The sequence below is a fragment of the Podarcis liolepis genome, assembly GCF_965112155.1.
Source record: "Podarcis liolepis genome assembly, chromosome: 8".
Taxonomy (NCBI): Eukaryota; Metazoa; Chordata; class Lepidosauria; order Squamata; family Lacertidae; genus Podarcis; species Podarcis liolepis.
In genome coordinates, this window is record NC_139560.1 from 63,774,880 (window position 1) to 63,801,836 (window position 26,957).

General features: G+C 43.8%; 1 protein-coding gene across 1 annotated transcript; it reads right to left on the reverse strand.

The window, feature by feature from the left end:
- Positions 1-1,817: 1,817 nt before the first annotated feature.
- Positions 1,818-26,957, reverse strand: LOC310714302 (enoyl-CoA hydratase EchA19-like). The gene is made up of 6 exons (XM_083519674.1): positions 26,412-26,957; positions 22,200-22,367; positions 18,164-18,261; positions 16,005-16,149; positions 13,215-13,364; positions 1,818-2,842 (listed from the first exon to the last, which is right to left on the reverse strand). Exons 1-6 carry the CDS (start codon positions 26,542-26,544, stop codon positions 2,619-2,621), a joined length of 918 nt encoding a protein of 305 aa, XP_083375800.1. The 5' UTR covers positions 26,545-26,957; the 3' UTR covers positions 1,818-2,618.

Below are 26,957 nucleotides of genomic sequence, written 5' to 3' on the forward strand. Positions count from 1 at the left end.
CACATAAGTTGGGGCACCTTCTCCCAGCTTTCTCCCTAGTCCCAATTTAACTGGGCACCCTTCAAATTTGCACGGAGCATACCCATTTATTAAGAGGCAGAGCAATATTTACTTAGAGGCAAACCAATATATCTTCAGCCAGACCTTATTTACACTTGCACATTTGGAGAAGTATGACCCTGGGGAGTCAGAGCTCAATATTGCAATGTTTCCATTTGGATTCAGGTCATGTTACTTTAATTTTAAAAAACCAACAACCTCTGGATGCTCTACAACTGTCAAGGAACTAATGAGAGGAAATGTGAATTTATACGTACATATATGTAAAATGAACATTTTTCCATTTGAAATTTTAAAGGTTGGTGTGTTTTTTAAGAGTACAGAAAATTATTCCTTGCTGAACAAAACGTAAAGGTGTTCCATGAGGTCTCAGGCTACAGAATTAAAACACCAATACTATTAAAAGAATGTTTCACCTCCTAATATTTGCTCTCTCTCACTCTCAAACTTTCCTTTCACTGTCCTGTCTTAGAATGTTATGAATGCAGAATACAGAATATCATATTTTCCTACTCATGAAGGACACCTGGTGGCGAACCAGAGTCAGCTTTCTAGAAATGATTCCATACAGGAAAAATGGCAAGTTTGCTTTTGGAATTAGCTCCTTTAAATTCTTGCCCTAAAGCCAAGGTACTGTCTGTGCTAGTAGTCAGAAGGAGTGTCACCTCTTTGTCAGTGATGTGCTGTAAATACACTCATGAAATCATCACCAGAGGAATTTAAGATATAAAAGCATTTATCAGGGAGAAAAAAACCCTAAAACACTGCACTTAAATGTATAATTTATCTGTCACCTTATAATCTCATCTTCCCTCCAAAAAGCTCAGGGTGGTATAATTGAAGTTATTTCATCTACATAAGAACCCAATGATGTAGGGCTGTATTGCAAAAATGTCTTTTTCAAGACCACCTAGTGTCGTTATTGCCTCAGGATTTCAATCTGGCCTTTTGAATGCATAGCCAAACTCTGTTCCCTATCACGAAGATTTCCTCTGGCAGCTTTAATGAGTAGGACAAAGGTTCCCAAACTGCGGTCCATGGACCATCAGTGGACAGCAAACTTCATTCAGGTGACCCGCAGCAAGCCCACATTATATGGCCGTTTTGATTTTTAATTGTATTTTTATTGCTTCTTTTATTTCTTAGGTTGTATTTTATTACATTACCAATTGAACTCTATGTAATTCAATAATTGCAACGGACTTATTCCAATAGAATGGGATTTTTCCCATGGAATAAGACAATATAATACATTGCAAGAAATAAAAGAATCAAGGAAAACAATGAAAAGACATACAGCATCTAGCATTGAATATTGCAAGTCCAACAAGAGGCAGAAAAATATTTTAAGTGGCCGAAACCTTCGGCAATTTTCAAGTTGGGTAGGACTGGTCTATGGCTGAATCTACACATATATTTAAAAATGCTGTGAAAATGCTTTATACACACACACACACACACACTAAATCTAATCTAATCTAATCTATCTATCTATCATCTATCTATCTATCTATCTATCTATCTATCATCTAATTCTAAGCCCACCTGCGCCATCTAGTGTCACATTTATATAATGCACTTAAAACACACTTAAAACGTTATCTTTGCAGCTGTATAGCTGAGTCCTAGGTCCTAGGTAATTAAAGTTGTATAACTCATTCCTGGCCCACATAACAGATACTTGAATCTTTAAAAAGCACACTTGCTGGCATGTACAGCACTGTGGTGCACCCAAGTGCACATATCAAGGCCCTGTGTTTGCACGCTCTTCAACCACTTTAATTTGCCAAGGGGAAGCACCTCCCTAGAGGAGCAAACACAGAAGCTACTGTGTTTGAAAACGATGAGCTTACATACGAGAACAGCAGTGCCCACCTTCGGACTATTAAACTAAAGAGACTTCCAGCGCAATACAGATGTTCTCAGGAAAAAGTAACATTGGAACTTAACTACCAGGCAACTAAGTACAGGATTGCAGCTTCCTTTACTGACTATTTTGGAACCTATTTCCTTAGGGTTTCAGATACACATTAGTGACCAATATTTATTAGGGATCAGTAGTAATTTGTCAACAACAACAACAAATGTAAGTATTTATAGGAAGAAACATTTTTGATGAAAATGAGAGAACTATGTGTGTGTGTGTGTGTGTGTGTGTGTGTGTGTGTGTGTGTGCTCAGAAGCAATAATTAACGCATACTGTCATGGGCACATGTAAAAACACTAATAGAGCAGTCCTATATTTGTCTGCTCTGAATAAATCCTATTGAGTTCAATGGGACTTACTTCCGGGTAAGAATTGCAGAGATTCTGTGACCATTTTAGGCCTTAAATATACAAATAGCTGGCAATTCTTAGCTACATTTACATTTTTGAAAAATATAGCCCACATAAGCATTAGTTCAAGTGTGGATTTTCTATAAAACATTTTTAAAGGCTGCATTTCAGTGTGATATGCATATATACTGCATGTGGCTTTTCTTATTTTGCAAGTGCAACATAGATTTATTTCTATTATAAAGTGGGCGTTCAAAGCGAAGAGCCATTATAGGCAACTGCTACAACTTTGCCCCACCACGCCCATGCCCCAAGCTGAACTTGTTAGCACCAGGAACAGATTCTTCTAATACCACCTTTACTCCAGTGTCGAACTCAAACTGCATGGCTTCTGTGAAGGAAGAGGCATCAAACGCACTATAGTAAGCAGAATTTCTGTCTGCGCGCATGCAGTGCTGGGGAAATGCTGAAATTTGTTCTGCTAATTCAATGGCATGCTGGAGGGCTGGAAGAAAGAAAAGGGAAACACAACCATATATTAAAATTAGGGAAAGTGGGCCACAATAATAATATTTTTATTTATACCTCGCCCTCCCCGGCCAAGACTGAATATAAATACAGTAAAAACATTAAAAACAAACAGCCCCACCCCCAAAAGCAGTTGATTAAAATATAAGTTAGAATACAGTTTAAAATGCAGCTTAAAATGCAGCCTCATTTTAGTGATAGCCTATAGATCAAAAAGCAGAGACATCACCTTGCCAACAAAGGTCCGTATAGTTAAAGCTATGGTTTTCCCAGTAGTGATGTATGGAAGTGAGAGCTGGACCATCAAGAAGGCTGATCACCGAAGAATTGATGCTTTTGAATTATTGTGCTGGAGGAGACTCTTGATAGTCTCATGGACTGCAAGAAGATCAAGCCTATCCATTCTTAAGGAAATCAGCCCTGAGTGTTCACTGGAAGGACAGATCCTGAAGCTGAGACTCCAATACTTTGGCCACCTCATGAGAAGAGAAGACTCCCTGGAAAAGACCCTGATGTTGGGAAAGATTGAGGGCACAAGGAGAAGGGGATGACAGAGGACGAGATGGTTGGACAGTGTTCTCGAAGCTACCAACATGAGTTTGACCAAACTGCGGGAGGAAGTGGAAGACAGGAGTGCCTGGCATGCTCTGGTCCATGGGGTCACAAAGAGTCGGACACGACTAAATGACTAAACAACAAATAGATCAAAGTCATAAGGGGAGAAAACGGCAAATATTCACCAGGGCCAACTATCCATGCTGGTCCTACATGGGCCAGCAAAAAGAGCCGAGGGGAAATTTATATACAAATCCCATATAAGGGGTTCCATCAAAAAAATAAACAAGAGGGGGTTTGAACTGAGTCCAGCCCAAAGGCCAGGTGGAACAGCTCCGTCTTGCAGGCCCTGCGGAAAGATGTCAAATCCTGCAGGGCCCTGATCTCCTGCGGTAGGGCATTCTACCAGGCCGAGGCCAGAGCTGAAAAGGCCCTGGCCCTGGTTGAAGCCAATCTAACGTCCTTGGGGCTCAGGACTTCCAAAGTGTTGTTATTTATGGACCTTAAGGTCATTTCCAAAGCGGAGGAATTGCATTTTCTTACAGGATGTGGCCTGTTCTATATCTAAGTCCCAGCTCTGGGTTTGCCTCCTTTCAAATTGTCAGGGAACTGCCATCGGAGCTAGAGGCGGAGGGAAGGCTCCAGAGGGATGCCGGAGAGGGTCCCAGTAGGGAGAGGGGCAGCCCATTTGCTGGGGAAGGAAATCAGCGTAACACCAGTGGAGAAGGGGGGCAGATGGGGAAATCGGAGAGGAGGCTCCAAGACTCCTCGCCGGAGACCAGCGGAGAGAGTACGGGTCCTCCGCTGCCCACACCCTCCCTGCGCAGAAGGCTTCCACGCAGGGAGACTAGGCGGAGACTAGGCGTCAAGGAATTTTTGTGCTGGAAGAAGTTCAAGAAACGCCCACTGACGGATTCTGCCAGCGACTGAGACAGTCACGATGCTGGAGGCTATTCAGTCAGAAAGGGTTCAACCAGGTAACCTAGCCAGGAGTGGCGGCAACTTACGCACGAGCAACCCCTAAACCCATTACACAAATCTTCTATTATTATTATTATTATTATTATTATTATTATTATTATTATTAAAAATATTTTCTTGCTTTACAAAAGTACACGCTTTGTCTCTTTTTTCAGGTTGTACAGTCTTTTCTACAGATCAGTTACATTTGTTATTAGACATTAGTGTTGAGTACAGTATAAGGTCAGGAAGAAAAGGGAGGGGGGAAATCTTCTATACTTATATACTTATATACTTAAATACAGCAAGCCGGCTTCTCATGAGAGAGTGAATAATTCTCCCAGACTCTAAAGGCAAACCTCTTTGAGGGGTAAGAGCAAAAAGAGGTTCTCATTTTAATTCAGAAGGTAGGTGAACTTCAGCTATCAGTAGTTATGGGAACACTATCATGATCCACTGACCCTGATTTGTTGCTTAACTTACGAGAGGAAAAGCATAATCTTCATGCAAAAATCACAGCGGCAACTTCCATGAGCAGGAAGTCCTGGTGGAGTGGAAGTCCTTGATCATAGAAATTTTTATTGCCATCTCTAATCCCATTGAGACTTTGCTTCAATTATTATTTCCTGTCTACTCTTCGTTCTCATTCTGCTTTGTACCACTTTATTGGTGCAGTGATTCCTATGTATTAATCCAGTAATTCCAAAACAGTGAGTCAAAGCTCACCCATTAGATCACTAATTTCCTGCTCTATATGTGTTATGCTTTTCAGTAAGTTAGATAGACTTTTATGATGTATGTATCATCTTCATTCTTTCCAGACAACTCATTAAAATGAATTCACACATGTTCTACATTTCATGTAATGCCTTCAAGTCAAGACTCTAAGTACTAGCGCTATATTTTTATATATAAACTGCCTTTACATTTCCATAACCTGGAACCTTTCATTTCCTCAAGATAATGCCAGTCTCTAAACACCCTCAATGTAATAGGAATCAATTGCAAAGAGTAAAAGGGAGGGATGAATGCTTGGCTTAGAAGATAATATTCTGCTACCGAGGAAGACACAACAGATGCCAGGAACTTCAGCACAAGACTTTCTGTTTCACAGCTGCCTGCATATCTTTCTGCAAGAACATTTGCTGAACACATTGCAAAACAAAACGGGCTGAAGACAAGTAAACACATTTCAAAGCTGAAGATTCCAAACTGCAAGAAACAGGTCCCACCCCTCTGCTCCATACTGTGACCTCAGTCCAGAGAAGAAGACCAACAGCAATGCATAGTGGTGTTAAGAGGATCAATGTCTCTCTGATAATCTGCTGGAAAGCCTGTGGTCGCAATAAACAAGGCTGTGAAATACAGATCAACTGATCCTGTGATAGCTGAGAAGGAGGACAGCCTAGGAAGAAGATACCATCTCTGGGCAGTACTGGCAGGGCCAAGAACTCTGCATCTATGGAAGAGCATGGGAAGAGCCATCTAAAAACAAAAATTGATGTCTTTGCCCCATTTTATTTCTTTCTTTTTCAAGTGAATGCATATTTTAATGGAAGACATCAAGCTGTGGGTATTTAATGAGAAACAGCAACACCTTGCTAATTCACACAACTAGCAACCGCTCCTTTTCTTTTCCCCAGAAATAGTTTTCCAAAAATATCGCACGGATCTCCCAGATCAAAATCTCTGTGTGTGTGTGAGAGAGAGCGCGTGATGGCTGTAGTGAATAAACACTGATTAATTCAATAACAACATCACTAAGAAACCAATATTGTTTGTTTATATAAACATTTGAAAGCGATTTAAAAACACACATAAAAAAACCTCATACTTAGGATTCTGCACATAATCACAACTTTGTTTGAATATCCATGTCCACGCTTAACCCTGTGTAACTTTATTTGTACTTCCAATACATCCCAATATAGAAATGTACACATATGCGCCAAAAGCTAAGTGTCAAGCTAGATAGCAGTAGTACTGTGTATTTAAATATAGAACTGGCTCAAACATGCAGAAAGACGGGCGTGAGGTGGTGGTCTGATTTTAACCAAGAAGGCAGGGCATGGGTTGGGGAGCTGATAACAATTTTTTACTTCTCCAGAGCCATCTCCTCTAGTGCTTTCCACCCAATTGAAGTTATTATCTTTTTCTGTACTTGGCTGAGAAGCGCTTGGGGAGAGGATTCTGTACTCCTTATCCTTTTACTGTTAAAGTTAGAGTTAGAACTCACCCCTCATCTCCTCCTTCTGTGCGATCAAGTGCCTGAGAAATATTTTCTGTGTCTTTTTTTAAAATAAAAATTTATTAAAGTTTTCACAGTATTACATAATGAAAAAGAAAAAATACAAAATACAAAATAAAAAAACAGTTAAAAATAATTCCATCTTTTCGTCACTTATCTTTCATTTACTTGTTTCCCGGACCTCCTCATACCTCCCTTTTTTGTATTCCAGTTCAATTTATTAGTTCAGCAATTCCTTTCCCTCCTTATTATCCTGATCTTTAATCTTAATATATTGTAGCATTAAATTTTTACCTATTAAAAATCCAATTTTTCCATATTTTTTTATACCATTACAGCTAGAAACCACTTAACTTCAATCAAACATCATTCTAACATTCATTAATTTTGCAATATTTCTGTAAATAGTCTTTAAATTTCTTCCAATGTTCTTCCACCGAGAGAAATATTTTCCGTGTCAACATCTATCATTAAATCTCCAGACATCTGCCATGGGACCCTGTGCGTCACAAAGGATTATGGGAGTGTGTTTTGAGGCGAATGTTGCGTTCTCATGTGCAGTGCACAAATTAGGTCTCGTAGGCCTGGCCATTACCTGATGTGAACTGAATGTGTCCACTTGTCCACTGGCAGCTGCATGAGAGGATAAGGAGTGATGGGAAACCATCTTAAAAAACGGGAAATTTCTCCACTGTTACCTTCTAATTAAGTAATTCCTAATAAGGTTCAGTTGTTAGAACACCCCTGGCCTCTTCTAAAAAGAAATAGTATGTGCTTAAACAAGTGCTAGGCACAATGTAGGAATTATATACAGTGGTACCTCAGGTTAAGTACGTAATTCGTTCTGGAGGTCCGTTCTTAACCTGAAACTATTCTTAACCTGAAGCACCACTTTAGCTAATGGGGCCTCCTGCTGCCGCCGCGCCGCCAGAGCACGATTTCTGTTCTCATCCTGAAGCAAAGTTCTTAACCTGAAGCACTATTTCTGGGTTAGCTGAGTCTGTAACCTGACGCGTATGTAACCTGAAGCGTATGTAACCTAAGGTACCACTGTACTGTATAAAAGGTATGGAATCTTTATCACCTAAAAGAAGATAGTGGGCAAAGGGCAGAGGACATGAAAGGGAAGGGAAAGGAGGACAGGCAGAGAAGACGGCCCTACAGCCAGGGGCAGTGCATCAACGAAACATGAAGGTGCCATTCTGCTACTGCCACCTGTTTACCTGGTCTGCACAGCAGCACCTGCAAAGCAGCAGTGCCACATCCCAACAAGATACTATGCAAGATTTTGACAAGATCTCGTGAGATCTCACGGGAACCTGCTGCTGCTGCTTCACCAGCAAAACAATAAAATGCAGCTAAAACAAAAGACATGCCCCCCAAACAAAAACAGGGGCTCTCATATATTTACCCTTTTTGTCTCAACACATGCCGTCACCAAAATAGAGATAGTGATTTGCCACGGACAAGCAATACAAAATAAAAGAATTTGTTTACTGGAACTATTATTACGCATTACGGAAGGTTCTTCTCCTCCAACGATTGTACAGAGCTTTGTTTAAGTTCTGTAATTGAGCATGCTGTGCTCTAATTTGTGCGCTAATAAAATGGCCACAACACGTTCCTTTATAACAAACTGGAAAACAACCCCAAATTTAAGGATTCTTTAAAAAAACACACCAAAAAACAAGAAACAAAACTTAAGGATCATCTAATTGATAAAGTTATACTTATTAAGGAATAGCTGAAATACATTCTGTAACATTTCGTATCTATCTTGATGAGTAAGGAATTGTGGGACAGACTAAAACCCTATTCAGGCACAGTGAGGACAAGAGTACCAGCTCTGCTCCCCCCCCCCTCCACAAACTTCACCATTATCATGAGGGTGACCTTTTGAAGTGGGGTGGGGCCCTCCTGTACTTCTGGAACACCCCTGGGGTTCTAGAACCTGGATTTTCCAGGATTCTAGAACACACAGGAAGCCTCCACAAATACTGGATCCTCCCTATTTCCGAAGACAGCCTTTTGCAAGTTGGAGAGGAATGAGAACCCAAGTGGGGGGTTAGCAGAACTAAGACACTGGTCCCCGGACTGCCCAGGCCCTTGTGGTTCACTTTTCTACACTTATTTTGGCAATGTCTACAAAGGGCTAGAGAGGAAGTAGCCACACTGTCTTTAGACAACCAAAAAAGAATTAAGTTAACAACCACAGCCTGGGACTCAGATGACTTTTAAAAAGCAAAAAAAAAAAAAAAAAAAAAACCCTTTTATTAAAAATTCTCCCAAAATATGGTTACACTTAGCAAGTTCAAAAGCACAACCAGCTACAGTGTGTACGATGTCAAGTTGTACCCCTGCTTAGTGACTCTGTGTCCAGGCACAGAGCATCTGTTCACCTACCCCCAAACCTCGGGGGTATTTAACTTTTGGGAGCTGGAATAGCAACTTAGGTCAATGTGCAAATATTATTTAGAGTAAATTCTCAAAAGCCTCCCCAAATACAAAAATATGGGCTTTGCCATGGACAAAGCAACGAGAAACAAGAATTCACCTTAGGAAATTCAGGGTACATGCTTAGGTGCAACCTGTCGCCTATGCTATTTTTTATTTCATTTAAAATAATTAATTAATAAGAAGCACTGAATGCAAGTCTGTTCTTGGCCTATGTTGTAATCAAGAACTGTACATACAAATTCTGTCACTAAGAACATGTGGCTTTTTACATGTGGCTTTGAGTTTATTAAAAAGAAAAGTGTTTTGATTTTCAGTACACGCATACCACAATTATAAAAATAAAAAATTCCTTCCAGTAGCACCTTAAAGACCAACTAAGTTAGTTCTTGGTATGAGCTTTCGTGTGCATGCACACTTCTTCAGATACACTGAAGAATACTTCTTCAGATATCTGAAGAAGTGTGCATGCACACGAAAGCTCATACCAAGAACTAACTTAGTTGGTCTTTAAGGTGCTACTGGAAGGAATTTTTTATTTTGACTATGGCAGACCAACACGGCTACCTATCTACCACAATTATAAAGACAGAGAATAGGAGTAATCACAGGATATTACATTTAATAAATTTAAGCCTGAACAAAGCCCTAATTTTGCTTCCTGGTGATTCCAGGAAGCAGACTTTGGAAGGCCCACCATGGCAAAGTACAAAGTCCTATGGCCTTCCAGTTGTTCAACAGCAACTTCCATCATCCCTGACCATCTTCCATGCCGGCTGGGGCTTACAGAAGTTGAAGTTCAACAGATTCCGTATCCTATGGTTTTAGAAAGAAGCTGGCAGACTTCTATTTTCTTGGCAGCCATTCTGTATGCCAACAATTGTTTGTGAAGCCGGCTAAACCAGGTGAGGGTAGCTGATGGGTCTCAAATGCTTGGTGAGTTAGGGGCTTTCCCTGCATGCAAAGACAGGCTCTGGTGATTTGAGCAGACAAGACCAATAGTGGGTCCAATGGTCAAGAAGGCAGTTTCTGTGTGTGCCATAGAGGGAAGTGAGCGGCAGATGGGGCTCGTCAACCTGGGAAAGTAACCCATCTAGGAGAAGGGAAACTCTGATCCTAAACCTCTGCTGCCTTGCCTTGTAGGACCCCTTTGGGAAAAGAAAAGGCTAAGGAGTAAACCCAACCCAAATCCAGAGCAGACTCCCTAAGACAATTGGATGGCGCCTTGTACGGCTCCTTCCGGCAATTCCTTCAGCCAAGTTGGTGCCAAACGTATTGCTCTGTTCTGCTTTGGACCACATGAGCACAGCCGGGGGTGTGGGTGTGGGTGTCTTGTCATCTGGGAAGCCCAGGATCTCCATACACATTGCCCAGGCTTGCATCCCAGAGAGGTCACTTCGTTGCTGCTAATGCAGCAGTTTGACTTCACCCCCAGAGACACATCCCATTGTCTCTCGAGACAGACGGATGCCCAACGCCCCTGCAACTGTTGCAGTAAAGCAATTTCCAGTTATATATGGTGTGTGTTTTACTTACTATTACATTATTATTATTATTATTATTATTATTATTATTATTATTATTATTTTATTTAACATTGTTATGTACCGAGCTGAATCCTAGAACAATAGGATCCATAATGCAGCAGTCTGATTGGTCCGCAGGAGCCACCCAATCCAGCTCCAGGTGGAAGTGAATCAGCGACCTGATTGGCCTGCAGGAGCAGCCAATCAGGCTCCTGGATGAAGTGAATCAGCAATCTGATTGGCCTGCAGGAGCAGCCAATCAGGCTTCTGGAGGAGGTGAATCCGCAACCTGATTGGCTTACAGAAGCAGCCTGCAATTAACCAATCACGTGGGGCCCGTTGTGTAAATAATGTATATATAGCTAGACATTTTGGGGAAAGCTTCATTCATTACTACTATGAGCTGAATAAAGAGGATGAAATTCACACTCGACTCCGAGTATATTTCAAACATACATATATTTATAAAATCCAGAGATGCCACATTTAGTGCATGTCTATGCTTGTCTGATCAAAATGAATTCCCGCTGAGTTCAGCAGGACTTGCTCCCATCCCAGCCCCAGGTAAACCTCACACTCAGTTTCTTGTACTTGAAAACATTTGCTATGTATCTCACAAGTGAAACAGTATGAAAAGACATCTCCAATTAGGTTTGGAAGGGCTGCTAGAGGGAGACAGGTAAATTTTTTTGGGGGGGGGTGTATCTGGTCCACAGGGGGCTCCCACTTGGACATCCCTGGCTGACGGTAAACAAAACAGGGTTTCATTCATGTTTGTCTCAAAAGATACGTCTCCAGATGCCAACCAAAACAGCCATATTTTTAAAAAGGAATCCGGATATCAGGACGCACAGAGCACATGGGCAGAAAGTCTGTGGAGACGTTAGTCACTTCTTGGACCTGAAGAATGGCGGCAGCTTCAGGAGGGATTGAATAACCTACTGTGTTATTAATGATCTCCCTCACCCCACCCCACCACACCATTACACTTCCACGATCAAAATAATCTAAATTTTAACACACCCGCATGCACAGAAAGCCTTAAAAAGAGAGAGAGGGAAACATCTGAATCTGTACCTTTTTTGTTATGGCTAGTTGACTCCTGGCTTATTTCCTTTCTAAAACTCTGCTACAATACGGATGCCTCGCCCCACCAGCAATTTCCAAAGCCTGTTTTGCATTCAGATACGTACATGCTGTCATCGTTTTGTTAACAAGTCGGTGATGGGGTGGGGAGGAGAACAGCAGCCCCACCAGCTTAAGCTGAATCAAAGCAGCTGTTGCTGATCATTTTTTTAAGCCAGCTTCCATGCCAATTCGGAATGAGGTAAAGCTTGATTCAGAAGGGTCTTCCTTTTTCCTTCTGCAGGAAACCTCCGGAGTCTAGTCAAGAGAACTGCTGTGTGCATTTACCTTAACGGAGGTAGTTCCCCCTCAGTGGTCAAAGGTTAGCAGCAGGAATGTGTTTTCGTGATGGGACACACCCTTGTTATTGGAAGAAATGTATTTCCATGTTGTCAAACCCGCGCTCTAAATTAAACAGAAATCAGGGTTCTGCCTTCTGAATGGAATGAAAGTTCGCAAAGAGCTGCCAGTTGCTGGCTACAGAAAGGATGCTATACGTTCACATGCGACATATGTGTTCTACGCGGCTCTGAGAAGGGGGGGAGGGCATCCTGCCTAGCCTCTCCCACCCATCCCATGGGGCAAAGGGGAAAAAATGCTGGAAAGCTAGGCTTCCAAATTGCTTTTTGCCTGCTAGTCTATGGCCAGTAAGAACTTATCTAAAGCAGCCTTTGCAAACCTGGCACCCTCTGAACACTTCAGACTACAACTTCCATCGGCCATGCTGGCTGGGGCTGAGGGGAACTGTAGTCCAAAACTCGTGGGGCGCACCAGCTCAGTGAAGGCTTCACTACAGCAGATGCCAACAGGGCCCTGCAACAAATTAGACCAAGCATCCCCAAACTCAGCCCTCCAGCTGTTTTGGAACTACAACTCCCATCATCCCTAGCTAACAGGACCAGTGGTCAGGGATGATGAGAATTGTAGTCCCAAAACAGCTGGAGAGCCACGTTTAGGGGTGCCTGGATTAGACCTTTGTGCTGCACCAGCCTATTGGTCCAATCCTGACCAAAAGTCATCTCCCCATCTAAAAACATGACTCAGCACAACAAAGGCTGTAGTCTTGCATCCCACTCGGTGCATTTAATTCCATTCAGGTTGAATGAAACTGAAACGCGCAGGGCTCTAGCAGCCCAATAATACATTGGATTTGTCCAATCTTATTTATTTACTTGATTTATACCACACTTTTTCTCCAAGAAGGTACACGTGATTCCAGTGGCGTAGCGTGGGTTGTCAGCACCCGGGGCAAGGCAAGTAATTTGCGCCCCCTAACCTGTGGATTTGCGCCCCCTAATCCTAACCCCCAGATGTTGCGCCCGGTGCGGCCGGCCCCCCCTGCACCCCCCACGCTACGCCACTGCGTGATTCTCCCATTCCCCAGTTTATCCTCACAACAAACTCTGTGAGGTGGGTTATGTTGTGAGACTTTGACTGGTTTTGAACCCAGTTAATAATGACATGCTGCGTAAGACACCTACCTTGGCCACTGGGAACTATTCGATTAGCCAGTCCAAGCTGAAATGCTTCCTGCGCACCAACAGGCCGCCCAGTGAGAATGAGATCCAGCGCACGTGAAAGGCCAATTAGCTTTGGTAGTCTAACAGTGCCACCATCTATCAGCGGAACACCTAAAAAAAACCAAGCCAACAATAGTTAAAGGGGGGAACCTCACTCAAATAACCTTGTTTTAAGCAAACTGGAATGTCTCTGAAACTAGGGTTGCCATGTGTCCTCTTTTTCAAGGACATGTTCATTTTTTCCATGGGTATGCAAAAATGAGAGTTATCAAATGTAAAAGTCGGCAAATGTGTCCTCTTTTTTTGCTCTTCAAAATATGGCAGCCCTAACACATTATACAGGGACGTGGGTGGCGCTGTGGGTTAAACCACTGAGCCTAGGACTTGCTGATCAGAAGGTCGGCAGTTCGAACGGGGTGAGCTCCCGTTGCTCGGTCCCTGCTCCTGCCAACCTAGCAGTTCAAAAGCACGTCAAAGTGCAAGTAGATAAATAGGTACCACTCCGGCGCGAAGGTAAATGGCGTTTCCGTGCGGTGCTCTGGTTCGCCAGAAGCAGCTTAGTCATGCTGGCCACATGACCCAGAAGCTGTATGGCGGCTCCCTCGGCCAATAAAGCGAGATGAGCACCGCAACCCCAGAGTTGGCCATGACTGGACCTAATGGTCAGGGGTCCCTTTACCTTTACCTTTAACACATTATACTCCCATAATCTGGGATAAAGGCATGTATAATCCGCATCTACCATCCAACAGCCTTCTTATCATGAAACACATGGCCAAAAGGTAAGCAATGAGATGTGTCCTACAGAGACTCTGGCTATGTTCACAGTCACAGAAAGCCATAAACCATGGTTTACTGTGCACAAGCCAACAACATCCACTTCATTCCTTCCTGGGGAGAAGCAAATCGTGATATTTGAGCTTAGGGTCATGTGCAAGCCAAGCACCGTGGTTTGATTCACTCCTAGCAAACCACCCTAAGACAAGGTTTGCACTTGGCTTATCAATCATTATCTGTTTGAGCAGACATCATGCGATGCCAAGGATTGTTTCTCCGCAGCAAGAGCAGGGCACAATCAGCCCTTGCACAGCTTCCGGCTTACTCTGATGTGCAAACAACACGGCTACTTCCAACACTCTGAAAATCCAACAAGCGCAGGAGTCAAATGTACTGATATCAATTGTATTGATCCCAGTGCAATTTGAGCAAATGCCTCTTTACCAGGCGACAAAAAGATACATTACCACAATAGGAGTTAGTAGCTCCTTTTGAGTAGCTAAGAAAGTTACAAGAGATGAAAGCAATTTCTGATTCTTTTAAAACTGATTTGCTTGAAACACGTTGTGCTTAATAACATTGGCGTCAATGAACCTGTCTCCCACACCTGTTGAATTTCCATCTTTTCCTGGTCTGCAGTGGTTCCCTTTCCGGGTGTTTTGTACCCTTGGCTGACTTTAGCTAGTGCAAAATGAGTGTAGTGAGCAAGGAAACAGCTGAAGTCAGCAATTTGTCTGAAATGCCAGAGAATAGCGGCCAGAGAGTAAGGACAGGATTCAACTATCCTGAGGGATAGCTCAGTCAATACAGCATGAGACTCTTAAAGTCAGGGTTGTGGGGTTTAGCTCCACGTTGGGCAAAAGATCCTTACATTGCAGGGAATTGGACTAGACTACATGATCCTTATGGTCCCTTCCAATAAGACCCTAATAAGTGGAAGCAAGGGCTTCCACTTCCAACTAATGAGACCCATCAGTGGAAGCCCTGGGCAAGGGCTTTCACTTGTGCAATGGGACTTTCCTCTAACCCCACTCCCCACCTTCTCTGAAATTGGCTCTGGAGGGGCTACGATAAACCCTGGAACAGCGTGTGGGTTGGTGGTGGAGAGGAGACATCGTTCCATCTGGCAAGGCAAAATGCTTTCCCTGATGGAACCACCAGGGCAACACTGCATTCCTCCCTAAATCTCCATGAATCCATTGGGGGGCACTCAGCAAAGTTCTGCTCAGAGTAAACACATTGAAATTAATGAACACGACGTGCGCTGCAAAAATATATTCAATTTGAAGACGAAATGGCTTTGATCTCTCAACTGAGCCAAACTGGCCCAACTATGTATTTACTACATATACTCAGTAAGTCAGCTGTGCAGATCTGCTCACAAGTCTTTAGAGCAGGTATAGTAGACTGTTCAAGTAAAAAAAAATCTCTTTTGGTATTTTATACTTTTATAGCCTATCCTGTTTTCGGTCAGCGCTGTAAGCCTTAAGGTAAAGGTAAAGGGACCCCTGACCATTAGGTCCAGTCGTGACCGACTCTGGGGTTGCAGCGCTCATCTCACTTCATTGGCCGAGGGAGCCGGCGTACAGCTTCTGGGTCATATGGCCAGCATGACTAAGCCGCTTCTGGCGAACCAGAGCAGTGCACAGAAATGCCGTTTACCTTCCCGCCAGAGCGGTACCTATTTATCTACTTGCACTTTGATCTGCTTTTGAACTGCTAGGTTGGCAGGAGCAGGGACCGAGCAACGGGAGCTCACCCCGTCACGGGGATTCGAACCGCTGACCTCCTGATCAGCAAGTCCTAGGCTCTGTGGTTTAACCCACAGCGCCACCCGCGTCCCTGCTGTAAGCCTTAATTAGCAGCTTAATCAACTAATCAGAGGCCATGTGCTGTGCTGACTATAAAGATACAGGGCACACACACTTTTTATACCCATTCAAAACCAAACTCCATGCAATTCACGAAACATACCAAAACGCCTACAGAACACTCCGAAGATGGCGCTTTCTTCTACCACACGCAAGTCAGCCAAGAGGGACAGCTCAAGCCCACCAGCCACTGCATATCCACTCACCGCAGCAATCACTGGCTTAGAAAACTTCATCCGCGAAGGACCCTGTAACAGGTATTGGAATTGTGTTAGAACTATTATTCAATAGGACTAGAATATATTCCAATCAGTATTGATCCAGAGACAATGCATTAATAACATTCACGGTGATGCAGAGCATATAGTCAAAACTAACCTGCGAAGTGTGCCCAGGTTAGCTGGAAATTACAGGGCGTTACCAAGGAAAAAGAAGTTGATTGAGTTTCGCCCGTCCCTTAAGCAAGAGGCTTACTGAGGATCTAGGATACTGACAGCTAGGATTACTGAGGGCAGCCCTTTATGTCCAAGTCTCCAGAAACCAAAAAATATATTCAGGCATTTGTTGATTGTGTCCATGGAGGAGTTGTGTATGCTGCCCTTCTTCCCATGTTGAGGGGGAAGGTCTGACAGGGGCTTGTAAGCATTCGGGTGGAAGTGGTTACAGTCCTTCCTGTAACTGGAAACCATATTCACATGGTGTTCCCAACCACTGGGAGGAGAACATTTGGTCACGTTCGGTTAAAATCCAGCTTCAGAGGAACAAAGAGACACACACAATGACCCCCACAGCCCCTTCACACATTCAGCTAAATAAACACCCAAATGGACTTCTGAGGCATCTCTGGAAGTTAGCGTCCTATACTGTCCATTGGGATTACAGGTGTAGGTAGGCTTTGGCTCAGGCATTATGCATGTAACCTGTATTAGCCTTCTGGCTGAAGGCCAATAATCGAACAGGGTTGTGCCTGGGTTAGGGCCCACCCCCCACAAAGGCCATCATTGGCCTTGTCAGATTCAATTTTTGTCAGATTCAATTGGAGGATCCCAATAGCCAGCCACGAGGGAGAAAATATTTCCCGCATCCCGGGGGAGCCATGCCAGGCCGCAACCACTGCCCACCCAGAATTTGGGTGTTGGTGTTGTTGTTTAGTCGTTTAGTCGTGTCCGGCTCTTCGTGACCCCATGGACCAGAGCACGCCAGGCACTCCTGTCTTCCACTGCCTCCCGCAGTTTGGTCAAACTCATGCTGGTAGCTTCGAGCACACTATCCAACCATCTCGTCCTCTGTCGTCCCCTTCTCCTTGTGCCCTCAATCTTTCCCAACATCAGGGTCTTTTCCAGGGAGTCTTCTTTTCTCATGAGGTGGCCAAAGTATTGGAGTCTCAGCTTCAGGATCTGTCCTTCCAGTGAGCACTCAGGGCTGATTTCCTTAAGAATGGAGAGGTTTGATCTTCTTGCAGTCCATGGGACTCTCAAGAGTCTCCTCCAGCACCATAATTCAAAAGCATCAATTCTTCGGCGATCAGCCTTCTTTATGGTCCAGCTCTCACTTCCATACATCACTACTAGAATTTGGGTAAGCAACCCTTATCATGACAGGGCTTTTGAACGTATTTCAAAACTAACAGAAACCCATACTTCATGGCACCTCTTCCCACATCTTTTTCATCTTCTCTGAAGTCATTTAAGAATATAATCCTGATGAATCAGTTCAAAGTGGCTAAGCCAGATGTTCCCATCAGCCCCAGGCTGTGTGGCCAATGGTCAGGGGAGTTGTAGTCAAACCACATGTGGAGGGTCATGAGTTACTCAGTCTTGTCTATCGAGCCCAGTGATAATGAAGGAAACACAATGTGTTGTGTGACTCATGAGCAAGCAAGAAGCAGCACCGCAAATTAATGCTGATGTAGGATGGATCACGGCTTTCGCATCCACACTGCATAATTTACCTCTGCTTCCATAGGCACCACAACTGCACACTCAAACACCTAGTTCACATTATATAAAACACAGGACAGTGTGCTTGATTCCCACGTTTGCTGGGAGCAGACAACTTACAACTTTTCTTTTGGGAAAACAATCCCATTTGGTTTGAGTTACTTTCTGAGAAGGGAAGATTCCTCTTTTCTCTCCCGCTTTTTTTTAATGTCTGTAACTTTTAACTGAAAAGCGCTGTGGTTTCCATAGCGAAACAAAACACTACCATGGAAAAGGGCATCAGTTTTTCAGAAAATCGTCAGGATTTCCCTCCGGAACATACCATGGGGCCAGGCGTTTGGGTGACATCTTGTTCCAATTTGATAGAGGCTGGGGCATGCGCCAACTCCTTCAAATCATAACCAGCACAAAAATTGCCACCTAAAAGACACACACATAGAAGAAGAAACACACACACAAAAGTTTAGATTATGGAATGAAGAAAAAAGTTTGGTTTCTGTTCAGCCTTTTTTATTGTTTGGCTAGGCTCTTGGTTATTTGAGCCATTCTAGATGCTCTTCAATGGGATAGAGGCATTTTCATGGATTGGCGGAGTTGGAAGCAACCTTTGAGATCCTCCAAGATCTGCAGAGCGGGATGAAACTACAGCATCCTTGACATATGCCCATCTAGTCTCCATGTACTAGAGCAAACCACCGCGCAAGGCAGCCTTTCCCACGGTCTAACAGCTCCTACCATCAGGAAGTTTCTGCTAATGCTTAGGCAAAAGCTGATTCCCTGCAATTTCCCCTCATTGGTTCTAGACCTGCTTTATGGAACCACAGAAAATAAGTCCACTCCATCTTCTGCATGTTAGCTCTTCAGCTATTTGAAGACCACTATTACGTCCCCCACTTACTCTTATCTTCCCTAGGCTAAACACACTGGGTGGTAAAACTAAGTTTTAGTCAGAACAGACCTACTGAAATAATTGTGTCCATTAATTTCAATGGGTCTCCTCTGAGTAACAAGTAGATGAATACCACCCATGGTGCTTTTTCAACAGTCTCTCATGGGACTATGTTTCTGATGAACTCTGACTATCCTGGTTGACCCCCGCTGGGTGCACTTCAGTTTGGTGATTTCCTTCTTAAAACGTGGTGTCCATAATTGGATACAATACTCCAGATGCAGTCTGATCAAGTAAAAAGGGTAAGGACCCCTGGATGGCTAAGTCCAGTCAAAGGCGACTATAGGGTTCCAGCGCTCATCTCGCTTTCAGGCCGAGGGAGCCGGTGTTTGTCCACAGACAGCTTTCTGGGTCATGTGGCCAGCATCACCAAACCGCTTCTGGCACAACAGGATGGAAACCAGAGTGCATGGAAATGCCATTTACCTTCCCGCCGCAGCAGTACCTATTTATCTGCACTGGTGTGCTTTCGAACTGCTAGGAACAGAGCAACGACCTCCGTCGCGGAGATTCGAACTGCTGACCTTCCAATTGGCAAGCCCAAGAGGTTCAGTGGTTTAAATCATAGTGCCACCTGCATCAGATCCAGTCTGACCAAATGCAGTATAGAGTGGAACTATTACTTCTCATAATTTGGACACAATGTGCCTGTTAATGCAGTCTAAAATTGCTTTTGCCCTTTTTTGCTGGTTGGTCTGCAGCTTGTGATCAACTAAATTAAACTTTGCAGGCCAAATCAACCAGCTTCTTCTTCTTCTTTATTAAAGTTGTATACCGCCCTATACCCGTAGGTCTCAGGGCAGTTCACAACACAAAGTTACAGTATACAAAGCACAGAATTAAAATAATCAAAATTGCTTTTCATCCTGAATCTTAAATTAGAACAGCCAAAACCTGAAATTGGGGTGGGGGGACGTAAGTGTATCAAATTCACTCCCTTTTAGAAAGGCATTTTAATAACTTCCAGTACAAAAACCTAACAAGGGCACATCATTCCCCCCTGCCCCTGAAGAAGCATTTTAACCACAGCCAAGAATTTCATTCAAAGGGTTCCTGATGGCCAGCACATCCTCCACGTCATCAGCAAAACCGTGTCTCCCTACTCTTCCTCTACCGCAGAGGCAGCTAATTCAAGCCTTTTCTTGTGTGGCGGGGGAACCATGACTTCTTGTGTGCGTTGGAAGCAGAAGAAAGAGCTGCTGTTGACTGTACCACCATGATGGAAACCAAAGCACGAGTGGCCGCAGTATTTACTTTAAGATCCAGCTCTGCAACTGTGCAGTGAGGGGAGGAGGGGAATCACTCGCTTGCTGAGCCCAGCACATTAAAGGCCACAAAGCAGGCATCACCCAGATATGAGCTTAACAGATGGGACCACTGTTCTCGGCTCAAGTCCCAACACTATAATTTTCTCAATCAAATTGATGGTCTAAAAATAACCTTATGTATACACATCCTTGGGGGACAAAGCCCTTAAAAAAACATAAATATACATAAATCTTTCTTGTTTTAAAGTTTCCAACTGTAATCTCTATCCTTTCCCCTCAAGACTACCAATAATGCAGCTGCTTCTGATTCCGCTAAATACTGTTTTTCTTTATCTCAGCAAAGTAAATATTGTAATTATAGAGCAGAATTGTTAAGTAGACCATCTACTGAGGAAGGAGAGATGAGGAAGAGAAAACCAGGGCTCTGTTTTGCTTTTCTCTGAAAGCTTGTCATGCTGTCATGCTGATAGCTGCAACTATCACTCGCTTACCGTATTTAAATGTGTGATTCATTATCACATATCACAATGGCCAATTTTCTATAGGTTGTGCCGAGTGGGTTTCCCATTTCAGTTTTTTGGTTCAAAGAACTGCTTTCAGAAGGCCTGGAAAAATTTAAGCCTCACTGCAAATAACCACTCCTCCCATTAAGCACATTCATTTTTTTTTGTGCCCGTTTGTGGCCATTGCCATTGCCAGCTCTGTTTTCCTTGGTTAAAAACTTAACTTATCCTTCACAATGTGATTCTAGCCAATCAGGGTTCATGTTATGAATGAGATGACATCGTGGTTGTGTTCGCACATCGCGGGAAGCCATGGTTAAACCATGAACACGCAGACTGCTCCCACTTCACTCCTCTCCACTAAAGCAAATGGGAGCTACAAACCACAATGCTTGGCTTAGTGCTACATCCAAACTGGGGATCATGGTTTGTTTCTCTGCAAACAAACCACAATCAGAAGCCAAGGTTTGTTCCATGCTTATCAACCATGGTTTCCTGGAAATGAAGAAAACCACAACCTGCAGCTCAGATGGAACGCTAAGCCAAGGATCATGGTTGCTCCTACTCACTACCAGGGAAAAACGAAGTGGGAGTAGTCTACACGTTCGCCGTAAATCACGAACCATAGTTTACTATGAAGTGGAAACACAATCCCTAACTATTACATACCTGGCACCATCCTTGACACAGAGCAAAAGGAAGCCTGAAACTTCAACGTGAGCCTTACCTGAAGTAAGGCACATACAAGTCATTTTGTAGGCATGTATGAGTTCTGGTTGCTGACGGAAGTATCCCGAGCCACGGCAGATAACTTATTTTAAGGCTTTTATGACACACACACACCCTTCATACCTTTTGCATCAGTTTGCTCTTGTGTCTATTCAAAATTCGGTTTTAAAGGTACAGTAGGCCTGCAATTTGTGCGGGGGTTATGTTCCTTGGATTGTGCTAAAAGTCAAAGCCACGTCTAGTCAAAGCCCATTGGGTTCAATGGCTGGTGGGATTGCCAAGGTTATTTTCCCCAGAACCCTGCCCACTTTTCATTTATTTATTTCTTTTGCTATGTGCCTAAAGCTGAAAGTTCACAAATTAAATGTGTGGAAGTTGTGGGCTTACTGTATATGCAAAACATTGGACACTGGATGGAAAGGGGCTGCGTTTCGAATGAGAGCATGACTCTCATTCGAAACCCAGCCCCCCAATCCCTGCAGAGCCATTCATGGGATTCCAGGGTCTCTGCTCTTCTGGAGAACTGAAGAGGCGGCAGAGGTTGCTGTAGCTTTAAGAAATATGATTTATTCACATATTTACATCTGAGTTTGGAGGAAGGGAGACCAGATCCTACAGCATGGTCATCTCAAGAGGCACTTGTTTCCCCACAGCAGTGCAGCACTGGAGAGAGACAGGCATCTTTCCCAGCCTGCCTTCAGCCAGCCTGCCCCAAGATGGATCTCCGCCTTTATGTTCTCCCCCTACCAAGCACACCTTGCTAAAGACACTCTTTACCTGTCACCTCACACCCAGTTACACCCAGTTTCTGGGCAGGGGGAAAGGACAGTTCTCTTGCATTGCCAATGGCCCTGAATGGCCATTGCATAGGCTCAGGAATGGCCCAGGAATACAGTATAAAGGCCTCACCCAACCCATGAAGCACAGCCACAGTCAACGTGCTGTTCTCTTCAAACGATCTGAAGGCCTCCACCAGCAATCCTGCAGTCTCCTGGTTCACAGCATTCCTGGCTTCCGGCCTGTTGATTCCAATTGTCATTATGGTCCCTCGGATTTCAGTAATTACATTCCTTCTTCCTGAGAAAACAGAACAGGTCAAACAGAAACCCTGGTGTGTGGTTATTAATTCTTTCTTTTCCTTTTTAGAGTCACCCATTAATATAGTAAACTACATTTTGGAAGACTGGCTGAAGGGGTTGACACGTGAAACGGTTACTAGGTAAAGCTAATACTATATCACGTTTAGAATGTCATCATGAACACAACTAACACTATGGGCTGGATTCAATCTGTTTGCGGCTTGTCGTTCCCTGTCCACTCCCTTAAAAAAAGACAATAGCCAGAGACAGTGTTCATCATCAGGCTTGGATACAAAGAATAAAATTAAGACACTGGGCATTTCCTGGAAATTAATAATAATGAACAGCTGGGTTTTTTTATTTTAAAAATGGGCTGAAGCACAGCAAGAAATAACTGAACTGAGAAGGAATGTCTTAGGTTGAAAAATGTTTTAGAGGAATCATTTTAAAACTTTGTTCTCGACCCAAACTGTTAGCCCCCAGATTCCAAATTCCTCGCTTTTCTTGCTATGAATCTCTTTTTTTCAGCCCACGAACTCCAAAATTTTGGGAGCTGAGCAATGTTGCCTTAATTACACTGAAGGCAAAGCAACCGGTCTCACTTTCACACCTCTTTTTGATGTCCAAAGTGGAACTTGGGTGCATGCCCCCTGCAGCAAGACGTGCATGCTTCCAACATGAACAGCCTGAGCATCTCACAAACAAGGGTGGGGGGAGCACAAATTCCACTTTAAATCAACAAAGGACCAGAAACAGCTCAAATAAGCCATGCATTTCGTTTCCAGTACATATGAGGCAGCGGAGTTATTTTAATTTAGTACTCCAGATAGAAATCTCTGTCTAATGGACCACAATGGTTCTCCATTGTAAGAGCTGTTCAACAGTGGAACGGTCTCCCTCAGGAGGCTGTGAACTCTCCTTCCTTGAAGGCTTTTAAGCAGAAGCTGGATGGCCATCTGTCATGGGTGCTTTAGCAGAGATTCCTGCATTTCAGGCGGCTAGACTAGACGATCCTTGGGGTCCCTTCCAACTCTACAATTCTATCATTCTATGATTCCATGATTACAAATCTTGGGCAATGGCTCTCCAAACAAGTGTTTCATAACATTCAAAAGCTGGTTTCCATCCAAAGTATAGTAAAGGTAAAGAGACCCTTGACCATTAGGTCCAGTTGTAACAGACTCTGGGATTGCGGCGCTCATCTCGCTTTACTGGCCGATGAAGCCGGCGTACAGCTTCTGGGTCATGTGGCCAGCATGACTAAGCCGCTTCTGGCAAACCAGAGCAGCACACGGAAACGCCGTTTACCTTCCCACTGGAGTGGTACCTATTTATCTACTTGCACTTTGACATGCTTTCGAACTGCTTGGTGGGTAGGAGCAGGGACCGAGCAATGGGAGCTCACCCCGTCACGGGGATTCAAACCGGCGACCTTCTGATCAGCAAGTCCTAGACTCTGTGGTTTAACCCACAGTGCTACTTATGCAAATAACAAATTCTTTGTTGCTTCCTCCCCTTGGGGAGGAAATTCGGGGAAATTAGGTAGAGGCAATTAACTCATATTTTCCATTCCCCTGTCCCACACCTTCCCCAAAGTCCCTCCCCAACTCTCAGGAGAATCCAAGAACTCCGGTGGAAAGTTCTCCCTGAGCTAGGCCTGCTTTGAATGCATGTACTACAACCCCTTGTTTTTACTGAAATATCCACAATACAAATTAACTAACATTGGAGTTATTATAAATTATTAAAATGGAAAATAGATGCTCAGTTTTTTAATGAGTCATCTCCCAATATCAGTAACCCTAAGGAAGGCAGAGCTTGCTCTTACATTACTGACCTTAGCTAATTATGAGTAGACTTGCCATATGTCAGGAAAATCCCCAACATCTCCTGGTTTTCGAGTATAGAAATGGTGTCAGAGGGGAATATTGCAGAATCAGCAAAATAATGTCAGGGAAAACCCAGATGTATGGCAACACGATGAAAAAAGCAACAGAAACAGCTCCAAAAGCTTAAAACCACTATTTTGGGGGATGGTTTCCCCCCAGAAACCTCAACAACTTTGCGGGTGTCAGGAATTTTACTTTTTGAAATATGGCAACCCTAATTATGAGACACTTCTTTCTCCTTTAAAGAACAAAGAGAATTAATTCATGTGATGAGTATTTTAAAACCAGTTGTTATTTTCATGCTTACAAACATAATTTGTAACACTGCAAGTAGCATAACTAAATTCATTTCATTGTCTTGTTTTAAACAGCCAGGGTAAGCAAGTTTTTAATGGCATATTTCTCTGCTGATGTTAACATAACGCTCACGAGCCGGCTTATAATTGGTCTCAGCATGCACAATAGGTACTACTACCACATGAATTGGTAAGAAAGACCACCAGAAAATAAAATATTTTTTCAAAAACCAGGAGGCTACAGTATGAAGGGTCTTTAGTAATGCTTAGTTACTCCTGAAATGCCTTTCATTTAAATGTAGGCACAAGGTGGCTTGATGGATCAAAGTCTATGTGTATCACAGCTGTTTACTTGGCCTACTCAAACGTGAAGGACTTCAGTCTCTGAACAAGTTCCTTCTCACTGCCCACGAGAGCATGCTTAATCAAAGCACAATTAAAGCCACTTTGCACCCTGTGAAATTACATCCACCATGTATTGGCAAAGTGTGCCATCTTTTATTGGACTGCCTATACAGTCTGCAAGGAGGCACAGTCAGCTCTAGGATGTCTATACCTAGTCTAGTTTACCTCGTTTCATATTTTTAAAAAGGAAGGGGAAAGTGACCCAATTTTTGATGAAGCCATGAGAATGTTGGCTTTCACATTTCATGCTTCTAGGCCTCAAGGTTACGGGCAAAAATCTTTGGTCACCCAATGAGCTTTCTAGCTGGGCAAGGGTCCAAACTTAACATTCTAACCCTAATGTGGATTTTCATATCAGAAGGCTCCTTGGTTCAGATCCCCAAAGAGCCACAAACTCACTACATGGCCTGAGCACGGGAACCTCTTAGCCTAACTGGAGGTCTGCCACATCCTAACTCCCTCATCTCTGCCAATCTAGGGTTAGGATTGTGTCCTTAGTTATTCATGACAGCAATAAAGGGTGCCATCTTTTTTCCTGGCAGTACTGCACCTAATTCCAAGCACTTGAAAGAGCACCATTTCCCATATCGAACTGAGGTCAGCAAATGAGGCACTCCTAATCGTCCCTGTGTTGGAGGAGATCCAACACATGGGGCACAGGGAAGGGCCATTTCTGTGGTGGCTCCACACCCATGGAGCTCCCTGCCCACTGAGGTCCATCCTACTACTTGACACCATTATTTCGGACAACAACAAACATTGCACGTCCTTAGGTGGCGGGTGGATGAATTTACTTTTAATTGATCCTATAACTAGGTAGCTAGATAGTTTTAATCCTATTAATGTTTACTTGTTTTTAATGAGTGGTTCCCCTGATGTTTGCAGCAGTTATTTTATCAGCAAGCCACCTGGAGTCTCCGTCAGAGAAAAAGATGGGGTATAAACAAATATGCAACAACAACGACTTTGATGAGTGTTCCCATCTTGCACTGCTCGTATTTCTGATGTTGCTTTCTTCTCTTGTTGGAATTTTAATCTGGTCCAGTTGCCATTAAGTTTAATTAGCTTTGTTTCTGTATGCCAACAGTGACTGTAAGGTTAAGGGGTGTGTGTATATATATTCAAATAAATAGATGCATTTAAAAACCACAGCCTTGTGCTGCATACAAGTCGAAAATCAGAAGGACTTCTGCCAAGCCAGCAGCTGATGGGGGGGGGGGATTGGGGGACTCGAACTGCTGAATTTCTGCTTGGCGCATTTTCCTTTCCTTTCTGCAGCGCTGGAGCTTGACCTGCAGGCGTCGCCGCGCGGCTGCAGAATAAAAAACCTAGCCCGGCCCACCAGGGCGCCGAGGAGGCTCGCTTTTGCGCCGAAACGAAAAAGTTACGCGCGCCCCCGTGCTTTCCAAAGGGCTCTTCGTCTTCGCTCGCCAAAACCGGAGAACTACTAACCTTCTCCGGGCGGCTCTCCGGCACTCGAGCTGGCCGAGCTCGCCTGCATAACGACGGCGGGGGTCCCCGCGGCTGCTCTCGGACTCCGGAGGCCTCGGCTGAGGAGAGGCGCGCACAGGAGCCGCTGGGCCATTTCTCCAGGGCGCGCAGTTGGAAAGGTCAGCGGGGCTCCAGTGACGGCAGGGCTCAACGGCGCCCGCTATGGCGTCGAAGCGGAATGAGCGTTGTTTACTCGGCCCCGAAGTCCAACTGGGATGGCACCGCGGAGCTGCTGTCAGCCCCTTTATTTGCACAAAGAAAGCCTCTCCTCCTGCTTTGCATACGTGGCTGGGGACCATGAAGCCTACTTGGGAAGAGAGGAAAGCCATACCCTTCAACATTTCTCTCATGAAAATAGGGGTGTCCTATTATTCCGTTGTTGCTGCTGCTTTACTCTTTGTCCTCTGCCCACTTTGGGTGGCTTCCAACACATATAAAAACATAATAAAAAAAGTAAACATTACAAAAACTTTCCTACCCAGGGCTGCATTCAGATGCCTCAGGGGG

Excerpts from the sequence above, each read along its gene's own strand:
- LOC310714302 (XM_083519674.1), bottom strand. The coding sequence starts at position 26,544 with ATGGCCCAGCGGCTCCTGTGCGCGCCTCTCCTCAGCCGAGGCCTCCGG. Across the intron at positions 16,150-18,163 it reads CCCAAACGCCTGGCCCCATG|GGTCCTTCGCGGATGAAGTT; the intron begins GTATGTTCCGGA and ends TACCTGTTACAG. Across the intron at positions 13,365-16,004 it reads AGTGTTCTGTAGGCGTTTTG|GTGTTCCGCTGATAGATGGT; the intron begins GTATGTTTCGTG and ends GGTTTTTTTTAG.